At 42.2% G+C, this 25,191-nt stretch overlaps 3 protein-coding genes and 1 long non-coding RNA gene across 37 annotated transcripts in view; 2 read left to right on the top strand and 2 right to left on the bottom strand.

Moving 5' to 3' along the window:
- Positions 1-1,802, top strand: part of macf1a (microtubule actin crosslinking factor 1a) — a 137,059-nt gene extending 135,257 nt beyond the window's left edge. For all 31 annotated transcript variants that reach the window (XM_055513007.1, XM_055513008.1, XM_029166137.3 and 28 more), the window contains one exon: positions 1-1,802. In XM_055513007.1, coding sequence (XP_055368982.1) covers positions 1-248 — 248 coding nt within the window. In that variant the 3' untranslated portion in view covers positions 249-1,802.
- LOC129604880 (uncharacterized) lies at positions 1,660-5,224 on the bottom strand. The gene is made up of 2 exons (XR_008696185.1): positions 4,912-5,224; positions 1,660-2,597 (listed from the first exon to the last, which is right to left on the bottom strand). It is a non-coding gene; the product is annotated as an uncharacterized LOC129604880 (long non-coding RNA).
- On the top strand, positions 2,594-9,266 carry bmp8a (bone morphogenetic protein 8a). 2 transcript variants are annotated; one of them, XM_029166151.3, is made up of 7 exons: positions 2,819-4,221; positions 5,718-5,910; positions 6,104-6,255; positions 6,319-6,498; positions 6,626-6,705; positions 6,858-6,968; positions 7,142-9,266. In XM_029166151.3, exons 1-7 carry the CDS (start codon positions 3,771-3,773, stop codon positions 7,289-7,291), a joined length of 1,317 nt encoding a protein of 438 aa, XP_029021984.1. In that variant the 5' UTR covers positions 2,819-3,770; the 3' UTR covers positions 7,292-9,266. The 2 variants fall into 2 exon arrangements, with proteins under 2 accessions (XP_029021983.1, XP_029021984.1); XM_029166150.3 differs by having other exon boundaries at positions 2,594-4,221; positions 6,104-6,498.
- zgc:91910 (Zinc finger protein 706-like) overlaps positions 7,454-25,191 on the bottom strand; it is a 21,461-nt gene continuing 3,723 nt past the window's right edge. Inside the window, exons 2-11 of one of the 3 annotated variants that reach the window (XM_029166152.3) lie at positions 24,224-24,309; positions 23,358-23,459; positions 23,155-23,238; positions 22,861-22,971; positions 22,165-22,295; positions 21,770-21,974; positions 21,568-21,663; positions 20,550-20,736; positions 20,179-20,256; positions 18,801-19,970 (exon numbers count right to left, since the gene is read on the bottom strand). In XM_029166152.3, coding sequence (XP_029021985.1) covers positions 19,945-19,970; positions 20,179-20,256; positions 20,550-20,736; positions 21,568-21,663; positions 21,770-21,974; positions 22,165-22,295; positions 22,861-22,971; positions 23,155-23,238; positions 23,358-23,459; positions 24,224-24,309 — 1,106 coding nt within the window. In that variant the 3' untranslated portion in view covers positions 18,801-19,944. Of the gene's footprint in view, positions 8,447-8,548; positions 8,675-8,777; positions 8,929-10,072; positions 10,213-18,800; positions 19,971-20,178; positions 20,257-20,549; positions 20,737-21,567; positions 21,664-21,769; positions 21,975-22,164; positions 22,296-22,860; positions 22,972-23,154; positions 23,239-23,357; positions 23,460-24,223; positions 24,310-25,191 lie in introns of those variants that run through there. The other 2 variants (XM_029166153.3, XM_029166155.3) reach the window with 2 other exon arrangements.

The following is a 25,191-nucleotide window of genomic DNA, read 5'->3' on the forward strand; positions in this document are numbered from 1 at the left end:
ATCCAAAGCGCGGCGCGTCCACCGCCAGCGGTCCCACCAGCCGGGCCGGCAGCCGGGCCGGGAGCAGAGCCAGCAGCCGCCGCGGCAGCGACGCCTCAGACGCGTCGGAGCTGCAGGACGCGCGCTCCGTCTGCTCCGACACCTCGGACACGCCCAGGCGGCCGGGGGGCGGAGCCAAACCCTCCAAGATCCCCACCATCTCCAAGAAGACGCCCAGCCCCAAGACCCCAGGGGCTGCCAAGAAATAGCACCAGCTCCCGAATCAGCGAGTAGAAGGCCGTCACAGAGGGCCTCGGTGCAGCTCCTCCATCTGCACATCCACCACAGCACCTTCATCCACTCTGTGCACGGACTGAGCGTTAGCAGGGGGGGGAGGGCCCTTTCCTCAGTCTTATAAACCTAGTGAGACATGCACAAGAGGAGAAGAGTTCTGGTCTGGACGGCCCGGCCCAAACATCTGGGGTTGAATCGGACTACACCCCCTTTAAGAAGCAACCCAGTCTGCCTTCCAGTCTCCTGCTTGGTCTGTCAGACGCTCCCCAGCGTGGGAACCAGACGCCAACTGGCCTGAAGTGATGCTGCCTTAGACTCTGTCCCACACAGACGGAGAAAGTCCGTGGACTGCTTGGTACCACACAGACACACAAACACACAACCGCCACCACCACCGCTGCAAAAACATGACTGAAATGAGATTCAGGAAAAAAACAAAGGAACCGTGGGTTATTGTTTCGGCCCATGGTCCAGATGCCTCTTAAAAAAGAAAATATGCAACGACTGCCATGTCCCAGAGTCGCCTCAGCCCGCGGGCCGTGCGGCGCTGCGACACCGGCCGACCTCAGACCCGGAGGATCGGCGCTGCTGAGGGCAAACAGTCACACACTCCTCCGACCGCCGGAACGCCGCGTCGGCCTCCAGCGGGCGACTCAGCGAAAGGCGCTGTGGTCGTCAGCCACTGGCAGCAGCGCCGCCCACGCGCTCGGCTAACAGCACATTAGCCACGGTCTGCGATGATGGAAGCGTCTGCAGAGACCAGCATGCACCCGTCTCACACACACACACACACACACGTTCAGCCTCCAGGTGTGTGTGACGCCACAGGAAGAGTCACTGAATGCAACGTTTGGCTTCTCGTGTTCTGCTTTATTTATAACCCAGCTGTACTTTTGTTATTTAGCTTGAAAGAAAATGTTTATTTATTTTTCAGTCTCACGTCATATCATTGCTGGCGGAGAGTGGTTTAGTATTATGGCTAAAGAAGTTGTGCGTTTTGTACCGAGGACGTGTCCACTCACTGTGTGTAACGTGTGTTTCTACTTCATTGTAACATGACATCACTCACTAGCTCGCTGACGCTAGCGGCAGCCTTCTGTGTTCATCTTCCTCTTTTTGCTAATGACTACGATTCCCAGACTTTGACCAAAGGGGTTTGCCCTTCATTTGTAGAGAGCTCTTCAGTGAGTGACGGGACCCTGGGCCGAGCGGGGGGGGTCCTCACGTCCCTCCACAAACGCTCCTCTTCTAGGCTTTTTTTCAAATGTCCCGTCTCCAACGGGACCGAGTTGTCGCTGTGTTATCTCAGTGTAAGAGATGAAGTTTAAGAAATCAAACAGCAGAAGAAAGAAAACATCTTACGGTGATTTTTATTTATTTATTGTCTCTCTGAGGGAGGGATTCAGGCGCAGGAGGCACCTTTTGATGCCCTGCTCCTCTCAGAGTGACTATGACGACATGAAGGCAGAGGCGAGTGGAGGAAATAAAGTTTTTGTTCTGTTTTTGTATTAAAATATGCTTGCAGTAAAGCGTCTCTGGTCTTTTCACTCCAGGTGCGTGTGTGTGTGGGGGGGGGGGTTCCAGTATGAGCCCACTCACTGCTCATGTTTTCATGGTATCGTGTCTCCATCAGTGGTTGTTGTCACCGTATGTTTTGTTCATCGTGTCGTGTGTTTATCAGTCACTGTATGTTTTGTAACACATGTTTGTGCTCATCACTGCTTATGTTTGTGTGCTCTCACTGGCCTCTGCTGTGTTTATTACTGGGGTCACTGGTTGGAGTCCAGCTGGTTCTGGAGCGTGACCTCACTACCAGACATCCAGCTGAGCTGATGGTCACGTGTGCGTGTTCGTGCTTCATTCACTCACCACAGACTCGGAGGCAGCGACCGGACGTCTGTAATTATCCCAGCGATAAGGACACGCCCGCCTGCTCCTCGGACGCGAGGTGAGGTCTGCAGAGGTGCTGCTGGTGGTGGTCTTAACTCCTCCCTCACGGTGTGTGTGCGTGTGCGCGTGTATGTGCGTGCGTGCGCGTGTTTCTGCACGTGTGCGACAGACGCAGGGTCTGAAAATAACCCGCTAGCGCGGTTCCTCCGTCTGCAGCTGTGTGCACACACTCGCTCCTCTCATTTTCTGTGCGCTCCATCCATCAGGGCTCCGGGCCTGTCACGCGTTCTGCCGGGTTTGGACCGCTCGCTCCTCGCTTTCAGCTTTTCTTCTTCTTTCTCACTCCCTCTTGGTTCTTTCACTCCCTCCTCTGCATCGTCTCTCACTCCTCACCATTATCTCCACACACACAAACTCCTCGCGTTGCAGATGTGCTGAGAAAAGAAAAACAAAACGGGCAGCGCGTTAATTCCTGGCATGTGGGACTCGCCCTTTGGGCCAGGACAGAACGAACCGCGGTCACTTCGGTTTGGTCAGTGTTATTCATGCCTCTCAAAGTGACCACAAGCACCAGGCGGCTTTGAAGAAGCGAGTACACAAACACGAGCTGGCACTGAGCTGAACCTAAGCTAACGACTATATTTGAGTCATTTCTTCCCTTGAAATGCTTCTGCTCTAAACACACAAGCACCGAGTGTTTGCATTGGGCTGCAGAGAAATCTCTCCTAATGAGGGTTTCCTACTGAACAGCGTCATAGATATCAGAATAACATTTACTCTGCACTTAAACCAGGAGTAGTCAGAAACTTTAGTTTTAACATGCACAAAGTTCAACTTTAGTTAGTCTTAAATTTTTAATTCAAATTATGCTGGAATTATTACACTTGACACATAAAAACAAACTAAGGAACTGGCCCTTTGGCTCAGAGTTTGAGCCCGTGTGGCTTCATGCACCAACGTGTATCCTCCGCCTGTGAAACACCAGCTGCTGCTGCAGAACGCACGGGGCATCGAGCCACTTCCTGCTGCGCTGAGCGGCCATGAAAGGAGGCAGTCATGAGAAGATGAAAAGATAGAAGGGTGGAGGTGGAGAGAGATGAGGTCTCCCTACGAGACCGCTGGGAGGGGTCACGGTGGGATGCGAGCAGGAGCGAGGTCTGAAGACGAGGAGTAGGAGGACGCAGGGAAACTCCCTCCTGCAACTTTGATGCAGGAGAATTGCACTCGGCGCCGCTCAGCTCCACAGACTGAGGAGGAATCCTCTCGGCTCTCGCAGGGATCACGACCAGAAAACTATTTCCTGGACTTATTGTTCCTGTAAATTGGATTAGGAAAGACATCTGGGACCCCAGAGACGAGTGGGTGTGGGCAGCTGAATGAGACGACTGATAAGAGCTTCCAGCAGCGATCGCTCCACACACTCGCGTCTTCCTTCATCAACGTCGACTCTGCAGAAGAGCAACCTCCAGACCAGTGGTTCAGCACCTGCTCATCTCACGCTCCTTCATCCTCCGGCAAGTCCTCCACAGCGTCGGCCCCGAGTCGGAGCGAATGAACTCTGTGCTGCTGTGAAGCAAGAAAAGGAATCTGGGTAAAGAAGCAGGAACATGGCCTCCAGCAGCGCCTCCAGCAGCGCCTCCGCACCCCGTCCCCTCCTCCACCTCCGCACCCTGCTCCTCCTGCTCGCCCTCTCCCTGTGGAGCCAGCAGGCCGAGGCCGTGGTCCACTCCAGCTTCAAGCGGCTCAGCGGCCGCGAGAAGAAGGAGATGCAGAAGGAGATCCTGTCCATCCTGGGGCTCCCGGGGCGGCCCAGACCCCACCCGCCGCTGCGCCCGCCCTCCTCGGCGCCGCTCTTCATGCTGGACCTGTACCACGCCATGTCTGCCGACGGCGAGGACGAGGGCAACGACATCATCGTGACCGGCGCGGGCCGCTTCGGCGGCGCCGAGAGGCTGAGCCAGGTGAGCCACGCGGCGCGGCCGACGCTCAGCACGCACACGCCGCCTCTGGGAACGGTGGTGAGCGAAGCCGACACCGTGATGAGCTTCGTCAACCTGGGTGAGTGGAGGACGCGTTAACGGGTGTAACTGCAGCAGGAGTTAATGAGATCAGCTCTGACGTCAGCACTGAGCTGGTTTGGTCTTTGTTTATCGTCTGTTGCCATGACGATGGTTAAACCATCACCAATGCTGTGTTTTCACTCTGTGACAGAGACACATTTGCAGCTACAGTTTAAGTGTGATCCACAAACGTCATCTATGCTGCGTTTCCATTCTATCACATTATGAGACTGCAGATATTTGTTTTTGCACTGGACTGATTTGATTGGTGATTTTCCAGCAGTTTTCGTTTTGCATAGTTCCACGTTCCCGCTCAGATGCTGTGAGCGTCTGCAGCCATCGATGCCTATCTGTCCGCACATAAAGACATGAAAACTTCCTTCCTGCTGATCCGCGTCGGCTTCGTTGAGGCGACATCCTCTGTCTCTCTTGGTCTCTAATGACCTCGCATCAAATTAAAGGCTTGCTTTTCGCTTGTTGTGGAGAATCAAATGCAGCCTGAAATTTATCAGTCAACGCTGCGAAAACACAGCTTTCCAACCTTCAAACGTCCACACTTTAGTAAACAGTGAGTCACAGCCTCCTGCAGCAGCGCAGGCCGCGGCTGGAGCCCTGTTTGTGTGTGTGAGCGCCCAGTCTGACGTTAGCCGCGTTTCCCATGAGGCTTTGCACCTGATCCCCTCCTCACCTTCTGACCTGTCAGGATGTGACGGGTGGGATCGGTCGCTTGGGTGCGTGTTCCTGCACATCTGTAAGGGAAGACACAGCTGGTTGGAATTAAAGGCCCCACTCGCACACGCTGAAAAAAGAAGCCAGATGAAAATACTGCTACGGAGGCAGCGACGCTAAAAATACCAGGCAGGGCTGCAATTAGTGGTGTGTGTGCTGAGCAGCTGCTGCGGTTCAGGGCACTAAGTGTCTCTAATTACTGCAGTGTGTGTGTGTGTGTGTGTGTGTGTGTGTGTGTGTGTGTGTGTGTGTGTGTGTTAATATGAGCACACCCATCCCACCATCAGGGGCGTCCTGCCTCATGTCTGTCACTGTGTGCGTGCGCGCGCGCGCGTGTGTGTGTGCGCGCGCCAGGACACACACTGTGCTGGTGTTTCCCTTTCATCTGTTCGTCCAGTTTTTCATTTACTGGCGTTGAGACGTTTGCTCTGATGTTGACGACTGTGACGTAGGTGGAAAACGGTGACCAAACCAACAGGAAGTGCTTGTACCAGTAGGATGTGGAATCAACATGGTCATCTCAAGTTAGAATTTCAAAATAAAAGCCAAAGCTTCTACTCTGATGAGAGATGTTCCCTTTTCCATTCCAATCACTGTAGTGATTTAGTCTCACTACAGGTGAATGATGTTTCATAAATTGTTATTTTTTGTTGTTCTCTATTCAAACACAGAGTCTTTTATCCTGTAATGGTTTTATTTGTGCTGCAGCTTCCTCCTCTGTTTAACTGGATCTGAGCTCATGGTTCCGTCTGCCTCTCTGTGCAGTGGAGCAGGAGCGTGACCTCCTGCAGCCGCGTCCCTACTGGAAGGAGTTCCGTTTCGACCTGACCCCCCTCCCTCAGGGCGAGACGGTGACGGCGGCAGAGTTCCGTATCTATAAGACGCTGACCATCGGCCAGAGGGCGAACCGGACCCTGCACATCTCCGTCTACGAGATCAAACGGGACAACAGACACAGGTTCTTAGTTTGAGTTTTTATTTATATATATATTTATATTAATACTGTGTGTGTATGTTTATTTATTAAACTAGTGTAATATTGATTCTGTAAATACACTTTATTAATCACTATACCACCAACAGAAAAGCAGAATTTGAATTAGTTCCATAGTTAAATTGTTAACGCTGCGTCCTCCTCCCTTTTGCTCCAGAGAAGGAACCGAGCTGGTGCTGCTGGACATGCAGTCGGTGCCGGCTGGACAGGAGGGCTGGCTGGCCTTCGACGTCACCACGGCCTCCAACCACTGGCTGCTCCACCCGCGCAGCAACCTGGGCATACGCCTCTACGTGGAGACAGAGGAAGGTGGGTCAGAGACGGCGCCGCCGTCACGTGTGTCTGCTCAGCTCACGGCTGTTCTGCCTCCAGATCGCTCTCTGTCTGCGGGCTGGATCGGCCTGGTGGGCCGCAGGGGCCCGCGCTCCAAGCAGCCCTTCATGGTGACCTTCTTCAGGGAGAGTCAGGTGCCGTGTCGGCCGCCGCGGGCGGTCAGGCACAACCAGCGCAGGAAGAAGACCAAATACGACCTCCCCCTGCCCAACATCCACAGTGAGGCACCTTATATATATACAGTGTTTTATGATCCAATCCTTTTATGATCATTCATTTCTGTCACTGGTCACGTAAAGAAAACTGCTTGATCTCAGTGGAATGTTTCATGTGGTCTTGTGTCCAGACCAGACGCCTGCTAACAACGGAGGACAACCGTGTAAAAAGCATGAGCTCTACGTCAGCTTCAGTGACCTGGGATGGAAGGTGGGTTCAGTTTCAGTCTGTAAAGTGACGGAGAGCAGTGAATTCTATTCTTTAAAGTCATTTCACTTTTGTCTTGGTACATGTCAACACGTGCAGACACATCCTTCCCTCCAGTGATCGTGAACCTCTCTCTTTCCCGTCTCTCTGCTCAGGACTGGGTTTTGGCTCCCACCGGATACTCAGCCTACTACTGTGATGGAGAGTGTTTTTACCCTCTGAGCTCCTGCATGAACGCAACCAACCACGCTCTCATCCAGCAGGTGGTGAGTACAACAGCGACAGAACAACGTGGGTGTAGAGTTTCAACATCCTGGTTTAGAAATGGCTTCAGAGTCGAATAAATCCACTGAACCACTATCCAACTTTAGGTTCAAATCAATATGAGTTAATACTGAGTCACTGCACACCATTAAACCGTGTTTGACTCTGTTTGCAGGTTCACCTCCTGAAGCCTGAGGAGGTCCCTAAGGCGTGCTGCGCCCCCACCAAGCTCAGCCCCATCTCCGTGCTCTTCTACGACGACAACAACAACGTCATCCTCAAAAAGCATCGGAACATGGTGGTTAAGACCTGTGGCTGCCTTTGAGCGCCAGGAAGGTTCCACCGAGTGGCCTGGACGCTTTGAACCTCTAAGATTAGGACGATTGGCTTCTATTCAACAAAAGCACCAAGGGCAGGTTCAGCGGGGCACAATTAAGCTACACGTCATACTGTGGATACATGCAATGCAAAAGCATCTGCAGACTGGTGACATTAAATACACTGTTCAATTTATTGAAAAGGATAAAAAAGAAACAATACAATCAAATTAGTTTGGTGCCTGAACATAAGAACTGAAAAGGATTAATTATTTAAAATTTTCCATCCTTGAGTTACTTCAGTCAAACTAGAGCAGAAATCATTAATTAGCACAGCACAATTCTGTGTGTGTGTGTGTGCGTGTGTGTGTGTGTGTTAGTCAGGTTTAACATAAAAAAGCTCTGCCTTGCCCTGGTCAAACTGAGGCAAAGCTCATGTTACTGCCCAGGCCAACTGAGGAAACCTGTCCGGGACAAGAGGAAGCTGAGGAATGTGGATAAAATAAGAGCTTCTGAGACTTGCTGTGTGGTTTATCGTGAGGTACTGTTGTAAAGTGTGGAGCAGCAGCACAGAGGAGGCAAAGCCGTAGAGTTGGTCTCCTTCTGGACAACAACCGTGACTCTCCATCAATATTACAGGACTTCTTGTTTTGAAAGGCCAGTGGTTTGATGCGGGGCTACGTCCTGCACACACCCTCTGTTTACGGTTGGAGTCAAAGGTTTAACCCAACAGCAGTGCCACATCCTGACAGATGAGCGATGAAGCCTATAGTGGGGTTTTGAATGTGCCGTATTCCTCTTGGGATGACAGGTAGCTGGTCGCACGTGCCATATTTGTATTTACTTCCCACTTGCAGATATTTCTGACTTATTAACGGTCCCCATCATAAATTACAAGCGTTTTATTCAGTGTTAGCATCTTGCTGGTTCTGAAACTCTCCCTCTCAAATGGAAAAGCAAGGTAGTCGTATACAATAAATATAAAAACTGAGGCTGCTGGTGTACTACTGCTCCATTGTTATAGTTTTCTTTTAACAAACATACATGTACATACAGAGCCTCCCCTCCCTTCTTCCAACCCGGTGTCCATACTGGTGAATACTGACGAGTCCCAGTATTCTTCTTCAACATACTTCAATGTTTAATCCAAGGTCGTCGTTTATCTGTAAGCAACAGTTTGTTTTTCTTAGTGTTAGGGTTACACTTTGAAAATGGTAACCAGTCATTTTGCTTAGTTTTGTTTACGTGGTTACTTGGACACGTACCGATTCTGGTCCAGTCCCATGAGCAGTCATTTATGCCTGAACATCTGCCAACTCTGGAGGCATAGGAGACTTGGGGTGTTTGCTCTCAAAGTGCTGTTTGAAGGTCTTAGGATCAGGCATTTGCGTCTGAAAGTTAAAGGGAGGTCCAAGCCTTTAAAACAGCTGCTTGATAGTGCTTGATAGCAAACCAGACCTCAGCAAAAATAAAATGTGGAGAGATTGTACTCACCCGACAGACGGGGCAGGTGTGGACCAGAGCGGCCTTAGCTGCGGTCTTCTGGTCAGCACCCTGGGACTTCTTCTTCTCCGCCGCCTTCTTGGCGTTCTTTTGCTGGGACTGAATCTTCTGCTGCCCTCGAGCCATGGCCCTCAGCTTCGACCTGCATGAAGAAATAGGAAATGTTGTTCCTGGACTTCTACTGTACAAGCTGAAATAAGAACTAGAAAATACATTTTAAATAAAGAATTAACCGGTTTGAAGTTTGGTTGCTTGTAATCCAATGTTGAGTGGATTACTAATCCTTACTTCACTTCAGGCCAAGATAGTGTAAGTGGGGGGTGCATGGCGGAGATGAGAGATGTTCTACATCTTTGCTGTCATCTCTTTCTGCAGTTTGTCATTAAGGCTGACATTACTAAAAATCACATCCAACCTGGTTTAATTGTGGATATTGTTAATGGACTCACAGGTGTTAATAAAGGTTTATTCTGAGTATAATCAAGTAAGATCATGTCATTCTTCACATTTTAATCTGCTGATTGTTATATAGCTACAAATGAAATACTGAATGCATTTAATACAACACATAAACTGGGTATTAAATTACGAGCCCTATATTTATTTACCACCTGCAAATGTGCCAATAAAAGCATCATGCTCATCATTAATGGATCTTCTGATATTACAGAACATCCGAGGTCCGGTACGAAGCCACTGGACATTTCACGGTCGACTTGTTTGAAAATATATACAAAAGGTTTAAAAAATAAAACAGGTAACCTGAACGTACACATTGAAATGTCCACTATTTAAATGCCATGTGGGAAAACTACGACTTAATATCTGCTGACACCCTGTGATCATCCTACTGAATAACTGAAACTTCCGTCCGAAGTCTCTCAATGATCGTAAAGCAAACAGCACCGTCGAACCCTGCGCTCGCTCACCAGCAGAGCGTTTAGCCTCTGGCGCTGGATTCAGGCACAGATTGAAATCGCGTTAGCGCTAAATCCCCTACGGCCGCTTCGCTTCAGGTTTAGCTTCAGGTACGTATCTGGTGGAAACCATTCACCCCTTCGATCCGTGTTCGCACAGAGCTTTGGGCTCACTACCGGCGCCACCTTGCTAGCACGGTTAGCTTAGCTAGCTAGCGAAGCTAAGATTACATATTACAGTGTTACGACGCAATTCATATTTGTTGGCCTAAAACAAAAACGTTTCCAATACAAACAAATGTCATCAAACGCCCAATAAAGCTGTGCAACTGTTAACATATTAAATATATTGTATTCAGGTCCGCATACCTTCGAGTTTTGACTCTCTCTCTCTTTGTCGTCGTTTTTTTGAACGCCAGAGGAAACACAAAGGTTTAAACCTAACACCGCGCTGAACAGCGCCACCAGCAGGACTGGGGGTGAACTGCAACGTTAGTCATTGTTCATTGAGGGTCCACTTCATAAAACTTAAATGGAGGAAGCTTTTACTTAAGGGTTCTGCCAATGAAGTTACTAAATGTCTCCATAAAAACACTATTTAGTATATTATGTTCAAAATACATGTCATAGTACAGTACAGTGGTACAATGTGGTTAAAATGTGTTAGTATAGTATGTTAAAACATGTAATAGTATAGTATGTAATAAAAAACACAATAGTATAGTATGTGATTAAAATTAATATATCATCATAGTATCATAGTATAGTACAGTCTATAGTCATAGTTAAATCATAGTATAGTATGTGACAAAAAACATCTAATACTACAGTATGTGATAATAATAATAATATAGTATACTACATGATGACGGTATGATGACAAACACGTAATGGTATAGTATGTGGCAAAAAAGTCATAGTATAGTATGTGATGAAATGCATGTCATAGTATAGTACAGGATGTGGTAAAACATGTAATACCATACTGTGTGATGAAAAACACACAATGGCATGGTACAGTATGTGGTAAAAAGTGTCATAGTATAGTATAATATGAAAAATAAGTCATAGTATAGTATGCGTTAAAAAAGTGCCATAGTATAGTATGCGGTAAAAAAAGTGTCATAGTATAGTATGTTATGAAAAATAAGACATAGTATAGTATGTGTTAAGAAACTGTCATAGTATAGTATGTGATGAAAAATAGGTTTTAGTATAGTACAGTATGTGATTAAAAAATAAGTCATAGTATAGTATGTGGCAAAAAAAGTGCCATAGTACAGTATGTGGTAAAAAAGTGTCATAGTATAGTGTGTTATGAAAAAAAAAGTCATAGTACAGTATGCGGTAAAAAAGTGCCATAGTATAGTATGTGGTAAAAAAAAGTGTCATAGTATAGTATGTTATGAAAAATAAGACATAGTACAGTATGTGTTAAGAAACTGTCATAGTATAGTATGTGATGAAAAATAAGTTTTAGTAAAGTACAGTATGTGATTAAAAAATAAGTCATAGTATAGTATGTGGCAAAAAAGTGCCATAGTACAGTATGTGGTAAAAAAGTGTCATAGTATAGTATGTGTTAAGAAACTGTCATAGTATAGTATGTGATGAAAAATAAGTTTTAGTATAGTACAATATGTGATTAAAAAATAAGTCATAGTATAGTATGCGGTAAAAGTGTCATAGTATAGTATGTGAAGAAAAAAAAGTCACAGTATAGTATGTGATGAAAAACACATAATAGCATAGTATGTGGCAAAAAAGTGTCATAGTATATTATGCGACAAAAAGTGTCATAGTATAGTATGTGAATAAAAAGAAGTCATAGTATAATATGCGGTAAAAAAGTGTCATAGTATAGTATGATATGAAAATAAGTCATAGCATAGTATGTGGTAAAAAATTGTCATAGTAGAGTATGTGGTAAAAAAAGTGTCATAGTATAGTATGTTATGAAAAATAAGACATAGTATAGTACGTGTTAAGAAACTGTCATAGTATAGTATGTGATGAAAAATAAGTTTTAGTAAAGTACAGTATGTGATTTAAAAATAAGTCATAGTATAGTATGTGGCAAAAAAGTGCCATAGTATAGTATGTGTTAAGAAACTGTCATAGTATAGTATGTGATGAAAAATAAGTTTTAGTATAGTACAGTATGTGATTAAAAAATAAGTCATAGTATAGTATGCGGTAAAAGTGTCATAGTATAGTATGTAAAGAAAAAAAAGTCACAGTATAGTATGTGATGAAAAACACATAATAGCATAGTATGTGGCAAAAAAAGTGTCATAGTATATTATGCGACAAAAAGTGTCATAGTATAGTATGTGTTAAAAAAGTGCCATAGTACAGTATGCTGTAAAAAAGTGTCATAGTATAGTGTGTTATGAAAAATAAGTCATAGTATAGTATGCGGTAAAAAAGTGTCATAGTATAGTATGTTATGAAAAATAACACATAGTATAGTATGTGTTAAAAAACTGTCATAGTATAATATGTGATGAAAAATAAGTTTTAATATAGTACAGTATGTGATTAAAAATAAGTCATAGTATAGTATGTGGCAAAAAAGTGCCATAGTAAAGTACGTGGTAAAAAAGTGTCATAGTATAGTGTGTTATGAAAAAAAAAGTCATAGTACAGTATGCGGTAAAAAGTGCCATAGTATAGTATGTGGTAAAAAAAAAAGTGTCATAGTATAGTATGTTATGAAAAATAAGACATAGTACAGTATGTGTTAAGAAACTGTCATAGTATAGTATGTGATGAAAAATAAGTTTTAGTAAAGTACAGTATGTGATTAAAAAATAAGTCATAGTATAGTATGTGGCAAAAAAGTGCCATAGTACAGTATGTGGTAAAAAAGTGTCATAGTATAGTATGTGTTAAGAAACTGTCATAGTATAGTATGTGATGAAAAATAAGTTTTAGTATAGTACAATATGTGATTAAAAAATAAGTCATAGTATAGTATGCGGTAAAAAAAGTGTCATAGTATAGTATGTTATGAAAAATAAGACAAAGTATAGTATGTGTTAAGAAACTGTCATGGTATAGTATGTGATGAAAAATAAGTTTTAGTATAGTACAGTATGTGATTAAAAAAAAAGTCATAGTATAGTATGCGGTAAAAGTGTCATAGTATAGTATGTGAAGAAAAAAAAGTCACAGTATAGTATGTGATGAAAAACACATAATAGCATAGTATGTGGCAAAAAAGTGTCATAGTATATTATGCGACAAAAAGTGTCATAGTATAGTATGTGATGAAAAAGAAGTCATAGTATAGTATGTGAATAAAAAGAAGTCATAGTATAGTATGATATGAAAATAAGTCATAGCATAGTATGTGGTAAAAAATTGTCATAGTAGAGTATGCGGTAAAAAAGTGTCATAGTATAGTGTGTTATGAAAAAAAAGTCATAGTACAGTATGCAGTAAAAAAGTGCCATAGTATAGTATGTGGTAAAAAAAGTGTCATAGTATAGTATGTTATGAAAAATAAGACATAGTATAGTACGTGTTAAGAAACTGTCATAGTATAGTATGTGATGAAAAATAAGTTTTAGTAAAGTACAGTATGTGATTTAAAAATAAGTCATAGTATAGTATGTGGCAAAAAAGTGCCATAGTATAGTATGTGTTAAGAAACTGTCATAGTATAGTATGTGATGAAAAATAAGTTTTAGTATAGTACAGTATGTGATTAAAAAATAAGTCATAGTATAGTATGCGGTAAAAGTGTCATAGTATAGTATGTAAAGAAAAAAAAGTCACAGTATAGTATGTGATGAAAAACACATAATAGCATAGTATGTGGCAAAAAAAGTGTCATAGTATATTATGTGACAAAAAGTGTCATAGTATAGTATGTGTTAAAAAAGTGCCATAGTACAGTATGCTGTAAAAAAGTGTCATAGTATAGTGTGTTATGAAAAATAAGTTTTAATATAGTACAGTATGTGATTAAAAATAAGTCATAGTATAGTATGTGGCAAAAAAGTGCCATAGTAAAGTACGCTGTAAAAAAGTGTCATAGTATAGTGTGTTATGAAAAAAAAAGTCATAGTATAGTATGTGGTAAAAAAGTGCCATAGTATAGTATAATATGAAAAATAAGTCATAGGATAGTATGCGGTAAAAAAGTGTCATAGTATAGTATGTTATGAAAAATAACAGTATAGTATGTGTTAAAAAACTGTCATAGTATAGTATGTGATGAAAAATAAGTTTTAGTATAGTACAGTATGTGATGAAAAAATAAGTCATAGTATAGTATGTGGCAAAAAAGTGCCATAGTAAAGTACGTGGTAAAAAAGTGTCATAGTATAGTGTGTTATGAAAAAAAAAGTCATAGTATAGTATGTGTTAAAAAATTGGCATAGTATAGTATGTGTTAAAAAAGTTCCATAGTACAGTATGCTGTAAAAAAGTGTCAGTATAGTGTGTTATGAAAAATAAGTCATAGTATAGTATGCGGTAAAAAAGTGCCATAGTATAGTATGCGGTAAAAAAAGTGTCATAGTATAGTATTTTATGAAAAATAAGACATAGTATAGTATGTGTTAAGAAACTGTCATAGTATAGTATGTGATGAAAAATAAGTTTTAGTATAGTACAGTATGTGATTAAAAAATAAGTCATAGTATAGTATGTGGTAAATAAGTGTCATAGTATAGTATGTGTTAAAAAACTGTCATAGTATAGTATTGTAATAAAAAACACATAATAGCATGGTATGCAGCCAAAAAAATGTCATAGTATAGTTTGCGGTAAAAAAGTGCCATAGTACAGTATGTGGTAAAAAAGTGTCATAGTATAGTATGATATGAAAAATAAGTTTTAGTATAGTGTGTGATGAAAAACACATAATGCAGCCAAAAAAAGTGTCATAATATAGTTTGCGGTAAGAAAGTGTCATAGTATAGTATGTACTAAAAAACACATAATAGCATGGTATGTGGCAAAAAAAGTGCCATAGTACAGTATGCGGTAAAAAAGTGTCATAGTATTTAGTATGCGGTAAAAAAGTGTCATGGTATATAGTATGTTATGAAAAATCAGTCATAGTATAGTATGCGGTAAAAAAGTGTCATAGTACAGTACGCGGTAAAAAAGTGTCATATTATAGTATGTGATGAAAAAGAAGTCATAGTATAATATGCGGTAAAAAAGTGTCATAGAATAGTATGATATGAAAATAAGTCATAGCATAGTATGCGGTAAAAAAGTGTCATAGTATAGTATGTGATGAAAAACATAATAGCATGGTATGTGGCAAAAAAAGTGTCACAGTACAGTATGTGGTAAAAAAGTGTCATAGTACAGTACGCGGTAAAAAAGTGTCATATTATAGTATGTGATGAAAAAGAAGTCATAGTATAATATGCGGTAAAAAAGTGTCATAGAATAGTATGATATGAAAATAAGTCATAGTATAGTATGATATGAAAATAAGTCATAGCATAGTATGCGGTAAAAAAGTGTCATAGTATAGTATGTGATGAAAAACATAATAGCATGGTATGTGGCAAAAAAAGTGTCACAGTACAGTATGTGGTAAAAAAGTGTCATAGTATAGTATTTTATGAAAAAGTAGTTATAGTATATGTTAAAAACATTTTCATAACAGTATGTGAGGAAAAGCACACAATAGTATTCTGTTATAAAAAAGTGTCATAGTATAGTATATAGTATACTATAAGTAATAGTATAGTAAAAAGTCATAGCATGTGGTAAAAAACATTGTCATAACACAGTGAGGGAAAAAAACAATAGTGTTATATGTTATAAAAAAAGTGTCCTAGTATAGTATATGATGAACAATAAGTCATAGTATGTGGTAAAAAAAGTGTCCTAGTATAGTATATGATGAACAATAAGTCATAGTATAGTGTGTGGTAAAAAAAGTGTCATAGTATAGTATGTGATGAAAAATAAGTCATAGTATACTAGGACCGTTTTTACCATATACTTTACTATGTGATGAAACATAACAGTATAGTATGGGATAAAATACATGTCATAGTATAGTACAGTATGTGGTAAAACATGTAATAGTATAGTATTTGAGGAAAAACACAATTAGTATTTGATACAAAAGTGTCAGTATGTGGTGAAAAAATTTGTCATAGTATATCACATGATGAAAAACAGTATAGTTTGTGGTAAAAGTGTCAATGTTATGTGATTAAAAAACAGATCATAGTAAAGTATGTGACGAAACCCACATAACGTGACGAAAGCTGGACTTTGTCACATTTTGACAAAATGCTGCACTTTCAGTTCAGTTTATTTTAGTTGTTAATCTTAGGGCACGTACTAACAATACAACAGAAAGATGCTGACGCTGAAAACACAGTTTCATCACTTTATTACAGTAAATGAGTCCATATGTTACACACTGAGTACAGAGACAGACAGGTTTGTATTGCTTTCTCTCTCTTTCTCCCCTTGTGCCTTCATTATGATCCTCAAACAAATGAGGTGATGTACAATTTGAGATTCAGTTAACCGTCATTTTCCACACACACACACACTGCAGGCACGACACAAGTGTCTCTTTCTGCCTGAGCAGCATTTCCGATGGTTATACAGCCCCATAGTACAAAATGGTCATGCTCCTGAATTAATACAGCTCACCTGGTCTTCTAACATAACAGCTGGAGATGCTAAAGTGATTTCTAATCTAACCAAACCCTTCAGAGTTTATCACACAAATCGGACGACGCTGTGAAAATGTCAGATATGCAGCCACGCCAACACGGTACAGTGATCAGAAACTGCAACATGAAACACAGGAACACGAGTTCTGCTCCAGAATGAGAAGTGAAGACGAAGAAACCTGCAGGATGCGGTTTGATTCATGCAGGTTTCAAACCTAAACAGAAATAATGTGGCGTTTCTGCTTTGAGAGGTTACTGCTGCAGGTCAAGAGCTGTTGTCTCAGGCTTTAGAGAGGCCATGGCTCATACAGCTTGTCTGAAGGAGAGTAATTGCCTGGTTTGGCAGCCCTCTGTTCAGAGTAAGTTACAGCTTTGCTCAACTCCCACGGCATCATTTTCAGGCACAGCTTGACGCTGCGTTTTGCAGAGTCACATGCTCACCAGCAGAGGCCAGCTGCTGATCACAATGGATCATTTAGCAGCCAGATATTTCCTTCTGGAGACAGCACACTACAAAAACACAACTAGAGAGAGTGGTTAAAACTACATTCAACAGGTGACCAGGAGCATGACTGGTTAGACGTACTCTGGAATAACCAACTGTTTGCTATCAAGTTGAAAACTTCCTGCAAAATGTGGACTTTGAATCGGCAGCTGCTTCGTTCTACATACGGTTCAGAGCTGCTCTCAGCACAACTTCTTCCACGTCACCACATGGAAGCTAAAATTCACCACCTGACAGAGAACATTCTGAAACAAACTGTCAGAACAGTCAGGTTTTCACACAGAGGACCCAGGACTAATGGCTACTTTACAATTTACCCAAGAACAAGAAAGAGAGAGAAACATCGTCAACAAACGTGACAAGAAGGCTGAATTCTTTCCATTTTTTCTGTGTATTTACATTTTGGATTGTGAAAACCTATTTACAAAAATGCACAAATTAGGGTCTTCATAAGACAAAATGAGGGAAATAAGATATAAACAACTCTGTAATAAAAGTAAAAAGAGGGAAATAAAAATCAGTGATATTTACATGTGATGAAAGTGAATTAATAAAATTAAATGGCTTCTATAGGGAAAGAGAAAAATCAGCTGTTTGATTCACGCAGGGACTTTTTAGCCTCACACCTTTTCATAGCCACAGAATGTCTGACAGCTCTGAGTGTGACGCTCCCCACGGACTTAATCAAACCAGCTGGTTGAACCCTTCACAGCAAAGAACATCAGAATTCAGCAGCGAGCCATCGGACTGGGAGGCCGTCAGTCTAAAACCCAGCAGCAGCTGGGAGGAAAACCTCAGTTAGATTAAACAAGCGTGGTGGAGTTAAAATAAACAAAACAAAAAAAAGCATCGCAACTCCTTTCTTACATTAAAAATAGGTCAAAACAAATATGGCTGCAATAAAAAAAAAACAGCAGGTGGAGACATGGTGCAATAGTATCAAATATACTATACTACAAACGTTCAAGTGGTTTTACTGCTGTACCATTAACGGCTCTAATCCTAAAACACTGGCTGCAGGTTTGTGTCTCTCTCTCTCACACACACACACACACACACACACACACACACACACACACACACACACACACACACACACACACACACACACACACACACACACACACACACACACACACACACACACACACACACACACACACACACACACACACACACACACACACACACACACACACACACACACACACACACACACACACACACACACACACACACACACACACACACACACACACACACACACACACACACACACACACACACACGATACATTCGACGCTGCTTAACCTAATATGAGTCGTAGCCTTCAAACAGCTCTTTGAAGACGTGAGGAGCTGCCAAACACAGTCCTCAGAAAGCAGCACACGTCCACCTTAAAGGACGTCCCCTGCTTGATATTCATGTTCAGCCAACAGTCCCGTCTGTCCTCTGGTTCAATCTGTAGCCGACATCCAAAGATCAAAGAAAGGCCTTTACATTAAGTATCAAGCACTAAAGCGCTGCATTGCATCATCAGGGCTGACTTATTATTATGCCTGTTCACACACAGTACAGAACATTTCTCTACACTAACACCAGGACAACAATGCTCTGCTATGAAGGGACCGCCACCAAAAATGACTTTAAGGCAAATATCTTTCATTAAAATCACACATCCCACAGTAAGAGCACGTTGATGCACTGCACCCGTTCAGCTCTTCCATTTTGAAAACGTGAAACTTAATTTACCGTCCGCTGAACATTGTGAAATCAGTCAAATTTAGTGGAATCTACTGTGAAGATGCCAGTTTCCAGCTGCTTTAAGCCTATTACAGATCCTTATAAGTGAAACCAGATGATTTAATTACAACTTACAATTTAGGTAAAATGTAAAAAAGCAGTGAGAAAATCCCAGATGAACCAGTTGATATTGAGCTTTCTTAGACAAGCGTCAGTTTCCAGAAGAGCATTTTCAAGTCACTAATGATGAAGGACGGCAGCTTTGAGCCGACCATCAACTGGACACAGATCTAATACACAACGAGTGAATTTGTTTGCTCTAAACGCTCTGGGAGAAATCTTTAGCTGCTTCGTCCCGCGCCACATTCACACCTTCACAAATAACATTAACACCAATTCACCACAAATGTTTGTGGTAATAAACAGTGTTGAGGTTTTATGTCACTATCTTCTCAATGAATTCCTTAAATCCAACAATAAAACCACCATTAAAACCTCAGGAGTTTGTATTTATGTGCAAGTGTAAAACCACAAAAGAAAAGATTTCACCTTTCTCCATTTACTAGTGTACACAGGTCCAGGGACTGTTTATCAGACACATCTCACTGTTTCAGCAGAAAAGAAGGAGAGAATAAAAAAAGACACATACGAACATGAAGATCACCAGCCAGATAATGATCGCTACCCGATCCTGACACCTAAACATCAGGCTGGATTTATCAAACACTGTGGCTGGAGGATTCATGCATTTACCAGTCCCTGCTTCTGTTCTCCTGCCCTGAGTTAAATAAAATATTGGTTACCCTGATGACGGACGTGGGGCCACTTTTAGCTGTGGTCGGGCAACGTGCAGCCCAACAACGAACAAACAGGGATTTAAAACCACAGAATAAAAAAATAATCTGAAGTGAAAACCTCTACAGACGAGACGCTGTGTGATCACGAGTTAATTAATCCAATAAATAAACAAAGAAAAAGGGGAAAAAATTGACCTAAAAAAAGAAAAAAAGTTATATTACAGAGGACCAGCCCCCACTATGAGCCTTCACATACCACCCGAGCTGCTTCGAGATGACTGAGTAACAATCTCCTGCTGTTCACCCTTGGCAGCTACAGAACTACAGGTTTGCATTTACTGTACAGAAACATCAGCTAAAGAAGAGCAAGCAGCACAGAGGGAACCTGTACAGTGTGTGTGTGTGTGTGTGTGTGTGTGTGTGTGTGTGTGTGTGTGTGTGTGTGTGTCTGAGACAAGGGTGAGGCTGGGAGGCAGGCGAGAGGCTGCTTCAGATGCTGTTAAGAGATCCTGGTACTGAACTGTGTTAAGATGACTCTGAACCGGTGCCGTCTGAAAGTAGAGAAGGAATATTTTATATCACACTGTACAGATTCAATATTATAATAAGTTTCAATGTAGCAAGGTTCCAATGGAAGAAACACGTTTTTTTTTATCCTATTAAGCCACATTTTTAGTTACATTTTTTTTCAGTCAGCACAAAACATTTCAAAACCAGTGATATTACTGACTGACAGTAACATTGTAATAAGTTCCCCACCGTGGGCGGAAGCAGCTGTGTGAGAGCGAGCGTGAGGAGGAATGAGAATCGAGTTCAGCTGGGGCTGGATTGACAGCTCTGAAATGTAAAAAAGGAAAAAAAAGTTATTATTCAGCAATGAGTCATAGCAACAGGATAGTGGCATTTAAGGAAGAACACTGCATGATATATTACCCACACATTCTCAGAAGACACAGATGTGGCTTGAAACAAACCAAGAAACATCATGTGACTGTGACAACTATCCAAGACCCAAAGAGATAGAAATCTGACTTTTCAGTTAGCATCAAAGACAGAGCAACGTTGGGGTGTCCCTCCACTAAACACAAAGCCTGGTTAAACCATGGCGCATGGCGTTACTGCCCAAGTACCTGTGGTGCTGAAGTTGAAAAGCATGGGCAGCTCTCGGCCACTGGGCAGTCGCGTGTTCGGCTGACGCAGCTCGTCGAAGAAGGCGTGAGAACAGGCCTCTAGAGGCGAGAGGCGCGACGCCGGCGTGTACTCCAGCAGCCGAGAGCATAGAGCGATGGCGTCTGGAGGGGTGCGAGGCTTAAACACCTGAGGAGGAGGAGGGGGGTTAGGATTTCACCAGTATTTACTGTTTAAAGATGGGTAATATTACAATTAACACATCCTAAAACTGAACAAGTTATTTGAGCTAAAAGTAAAACACACTCAAAATAAGGGTAACAAATTTACATCTACTTCTTTTGGGTGCATTTAAAAAGCAGCAGTTTTTGATCCACTCTGATATGAATGTTGAAGGGCCACTTGTCTTGGTGTGACATGGTTTCTGTAGTTAGCAGGTTTCAGGGTCAATCGTGGACAGGAGAAGTACTCTAACCTGTGGACTTAAATAGCCTGTGTGGGTGAAAGCACGTCCACGGCTTTTGTTCCTGTTATTCCCATAAACCAGTGTAATGTACAGTGAATCACTTCCAGTCAAACACGTTCTCTACACACTGACATGAGGCTCTACGTCAGGGGTGCTCAACCCTGGTCCTCGAGAGCTACCGCCCTGCTATTTTTCCAACTCTCCCTGCCCCAGCTAATACTGATTTTACCTTGACCAGGTGTTTTTACCCAGTCAGCAGCTCACCGACACACCCGATCTAGGTAATCAGCCAGGAGAGTTGTAAAACCAGCAGGACGGTAGCTCTCGAGGACCAGGATTGCGCACCCCTGCTCTACGTGTTCTGGATGAAAGGACCTGCAGTTATTTTGGGTCTGACTTGTTTGTTTAGTACATTTTCAGGTAGAAATAGAATGATCCTCATGATACACGTAGCACTAAACGAATACGTTTTGGGGTTGTAGAAAATTAATCAAACAAGGTCTTACAACATTTACTGCCTGTGAAGATCAGTGAAGGTGACAGACTTCATTTACCTTGGTCCATGGATGAGCTTTAATCTGAGGGAACTTGAACTCTGTATAGTTTGGGTTCATCTCTCGGATTTGCTCCCTTGTTGGTGTTCCAAGCACCTGAAAGACACAGCGTGGTGATGAACGGATTCTCTACCCATCATATGTATGATCAATATCACAATAATAAACCACATTTTAGCAGCATACAGGTCAAATGTCTCACCTTGATAATCTCTACTAGTTGGTCCACGCCGCTGTCACCAGGGAATATTGGTTGTCCCAGCAGCAGCTCAGCCAGTACGCAGCCTGCTGACCATATGTCAATGTTTGCTGTGTAGTCTGTGGCGCCAAAAATGAGCTCGGGGGCACGATAGTACCGTGAACAGATATACGAGACGTTGGGTTCACCGCGGACCAGCTGCTTGGCGCTGGAGAAACAAACAAAGGCGCAACAGGCGATAAAGACTGCAGCAGTGGTGGTCAAGGACACGGTCAGGATGAAAGGGCTGAACTTTAATGACAGAACCGGCCGGGGGGTTGTGCTTCTTAAAAACCTCAGAATAAAAGGCCAGTCATAAAATGTCAGCCTTTAAAACAAAAAAAACTTAGGTCGCTCACCTGCCAAAGTCACACAGCTTGAGGACGGCAGTTTCTGGGTCGACAAGCAGGTTTTGGGGCTTGATATCTCTGTGACAAACACCCTGGGAATGGATATAAGCCAGGCTGCGGAACAGCTGGTACATGTACACCTGAGGAAGACAAGGCACAGCATCCCATCAGTTACCCACAGACAGGGCTGGGGTAAAGATGCCCTCTGGTGACATGTCTAGGAACAGCCTACACCAAAACCTGGCACAAAAAGCATACATACGATTTTTATATATTCAACTGATTAAGGGCTTTCCATTTCAACAGCGAATCGCCAAGAATAGGCCTTGAAAGTAGTGTTTATCTATCAAAATTCCATGAACATAGCTTCACTTAAATCAAGAGACACAATGGAAGAAGAATGTTGTGCCCAGGAAATATTTGCCGTGTAGTCACACTGTACATAGATCTAACAAGTCGTGAATTCTATGTGTTTGTGTTATGATGCACAATTGATTTTCTAAGATGTGTAATAAGAATGTGCAGTAAATAAAAGAAAGAAATGGTTTAACAGTTAGTTTTGAACTGATGAGACGATTTACTTCGCTCAATGTTTCTCAGGTACAGCACATAATCACATAAATTGTTTTTTAAATTGGTGATATATAAATTAACATTCCAGCAGCAAACACACAATAAGTAGGAATGTGAACTGGCAGCAGTTACCTTCACATAGATGATAGGAATGATGCTCTTGGCCTTGTTGAAATGCCTGGCAACCCTGTAGACTGTCTCAGGTACAAAATCCAGCACCAGGTTCAGGTAGACTTCATCTTTCTGCTCAGACATAGCAGACACATTGGTTTCAAAGAATTACGACATGCATCATATCAGTCCTATAGGTTGTAACAGGCGTCTGGTGTTTTACTAGTGTTTACAGTAGCAGCAGATTTTAAAACATTTACACCGTCACACATTTCAATTAATGAATTTACATTATGAACAAGGGAGATTAAGTACTTTTTCGCCACTGGAGTAGAAGAAGTAACGTAATCTGACAATGTTGCAGTGGTCAAGTTTCCTCATGATCTGTAGTTCTCGATTCTGCAAACACAAGAGTTTAGTGAGGAAATAAGTCACGCGAGCCAAAATAACTCCACCATACATGCATCATTTGCTCAGAACATGAGAGTATGTGGACATTTTCAGCACTAGAGCCTCACCTTGAACCTTTTGTCCTGCAGAACCTTTTTAATTGCAACCATCTCTTGGCTGTCAATGAGCCGAGCTTGGTACACCACACCAAACGAGCCATTACCGATCACCTGCAAAGGTTTTACAACAGGAAACTGTCAACAGCCTGAAGGATTTCAACAAGCTACAGTTAACATGGTTTCCATAAATTACTAGTATTCTTCCAAGAAGTGCAAGTAGTTACTGAGGGACATACTTACCGGTCTAAACATTTCTAAATGCAACTAAAATATATTGCTAGCACAAAATCACAAGAGGGGTCACACGATCCGTTAAAAGATGTATCAAAATCAAAACTGAAAACTTTTCTCACATTTAGATTTTAAACTCAAACATAACTGCACAAGACTGGACGGAAGGTTTCTAAACGGTCATCTTCACATCTTTGCACAGATTAATGTCTGGGATTTGGTCAGCTGTATACACGGTCAGATATTAAATAAAGCTTTTTATATAATACCCAGATGTCCTTGAGCAGACATACGATACCTGTCAATATGAATTAGAATTTTGACTCTGATATAAACTGTGTGCACACAACTGCACAGGCATTAGGTGATTAGAAGAAAAGACAAGGACTTTCAAAAATAGTCTTATTTTGTTAGTCTGTAAGTGACACAGTTATGTCATAGTTTTAAATCTGAGTGATTATCTACCAGAAGCTAGGTCATAAAGTCTGTGATGCATAAAGTTCAGCCGGCGCCACTGCAGAGCTCTGGTAATAGTCTCGCAGTTGCGTTGTGCAAAGCAGTGGTAAAAGTCTTGAACTAGTGTAATAAAGGATGACGTCACTGACAATGATGCGGTTTGGTTCTGGTTCTGCTGTGTTGCTCACCTTGATGTCGGCGTAGGAGACTTCCTGGGGGCGGTCTGGTCCCTGACCTGGTGTTGCCACGACGGTGGTCACCTTCCCACTGTCCCCTAGAACAGAGTATGTGGGTGAATATGAGGGAAAGACGTAGAAAAATAATGTGCTATGGTTCAACAACAGCCTAAGTCCTTTACAGAGGGCTTTAACTCTGAATAATCAGGTAATCCGTTAATTGCTTTATTGTGATAAAATGATGGATCCCTTCTGACAGAAGTACGGAATTAAAACCACTTCACAAAACAATGCCCCTGGAATTCAACCCAAAACACTTGCTGCAGCCAGCTTCAACATCTGGGCCGCATCTCTGCTGGCCATTTGAATATTTAGGTTAATGACAGCCAAGTGAATGGATGTCAACTTTACAAAGCCTCCAAGGATAGAGAAGGAAATGGCAGAGTTCATATTCAAGACACCGAGACTAATTAAACTGGGAATAAACCCAAAAATAGGCCAGCTAATCTTTGTCCTTATAAACTTTCATGACAGCAGCAGTATTCTATTACTACTAGTATTCTGTGTTCTATCACATTGACTAGTAGCAAGACATACAAGCAGTAGGAGAGCCAACACAGGTGCAGTAGTACAGTGAAATACCATTTGATGCGTTGGCTTCAACATTTACCTCCCTCTGGATATTTATTTGTCTGGCCTTTGACAAAACAGACAGATGGTTGTAATAAGTCCTCTGGCCCTTGGGAAATCGTAGGAGACAGATTTCTCTATATGGACACTTAACATAACTAATGCTTAATAAGTCAAATGTTAGCTCCAGCTCTACTCACCATGACTGTACTGTATCAACAACGTGCAATGGAAAAGCCCACAGCTACTGTAATGTTGCCAGTCTGCACGCAGCCAACCACAACCTGTGTATAGTAATCAGAATTGCTTTAACACAACACACAGGTCAACGGCCTGTGACTACACTAATC

The sequence above is a fragment of the Betta splendens genome, chromosome 11 (assembly GCF_900634795.4).
Source record: "Betta splendens chromosome 11, fBetSpl5.4, whole genome shotgun sequence".
NCBI classification, from domain to species: Eukaryota; Metazoa; Chordata; class Actinopteri; order Anabantiformes; family Osphronemidae; genus Betta; species Betta splendens.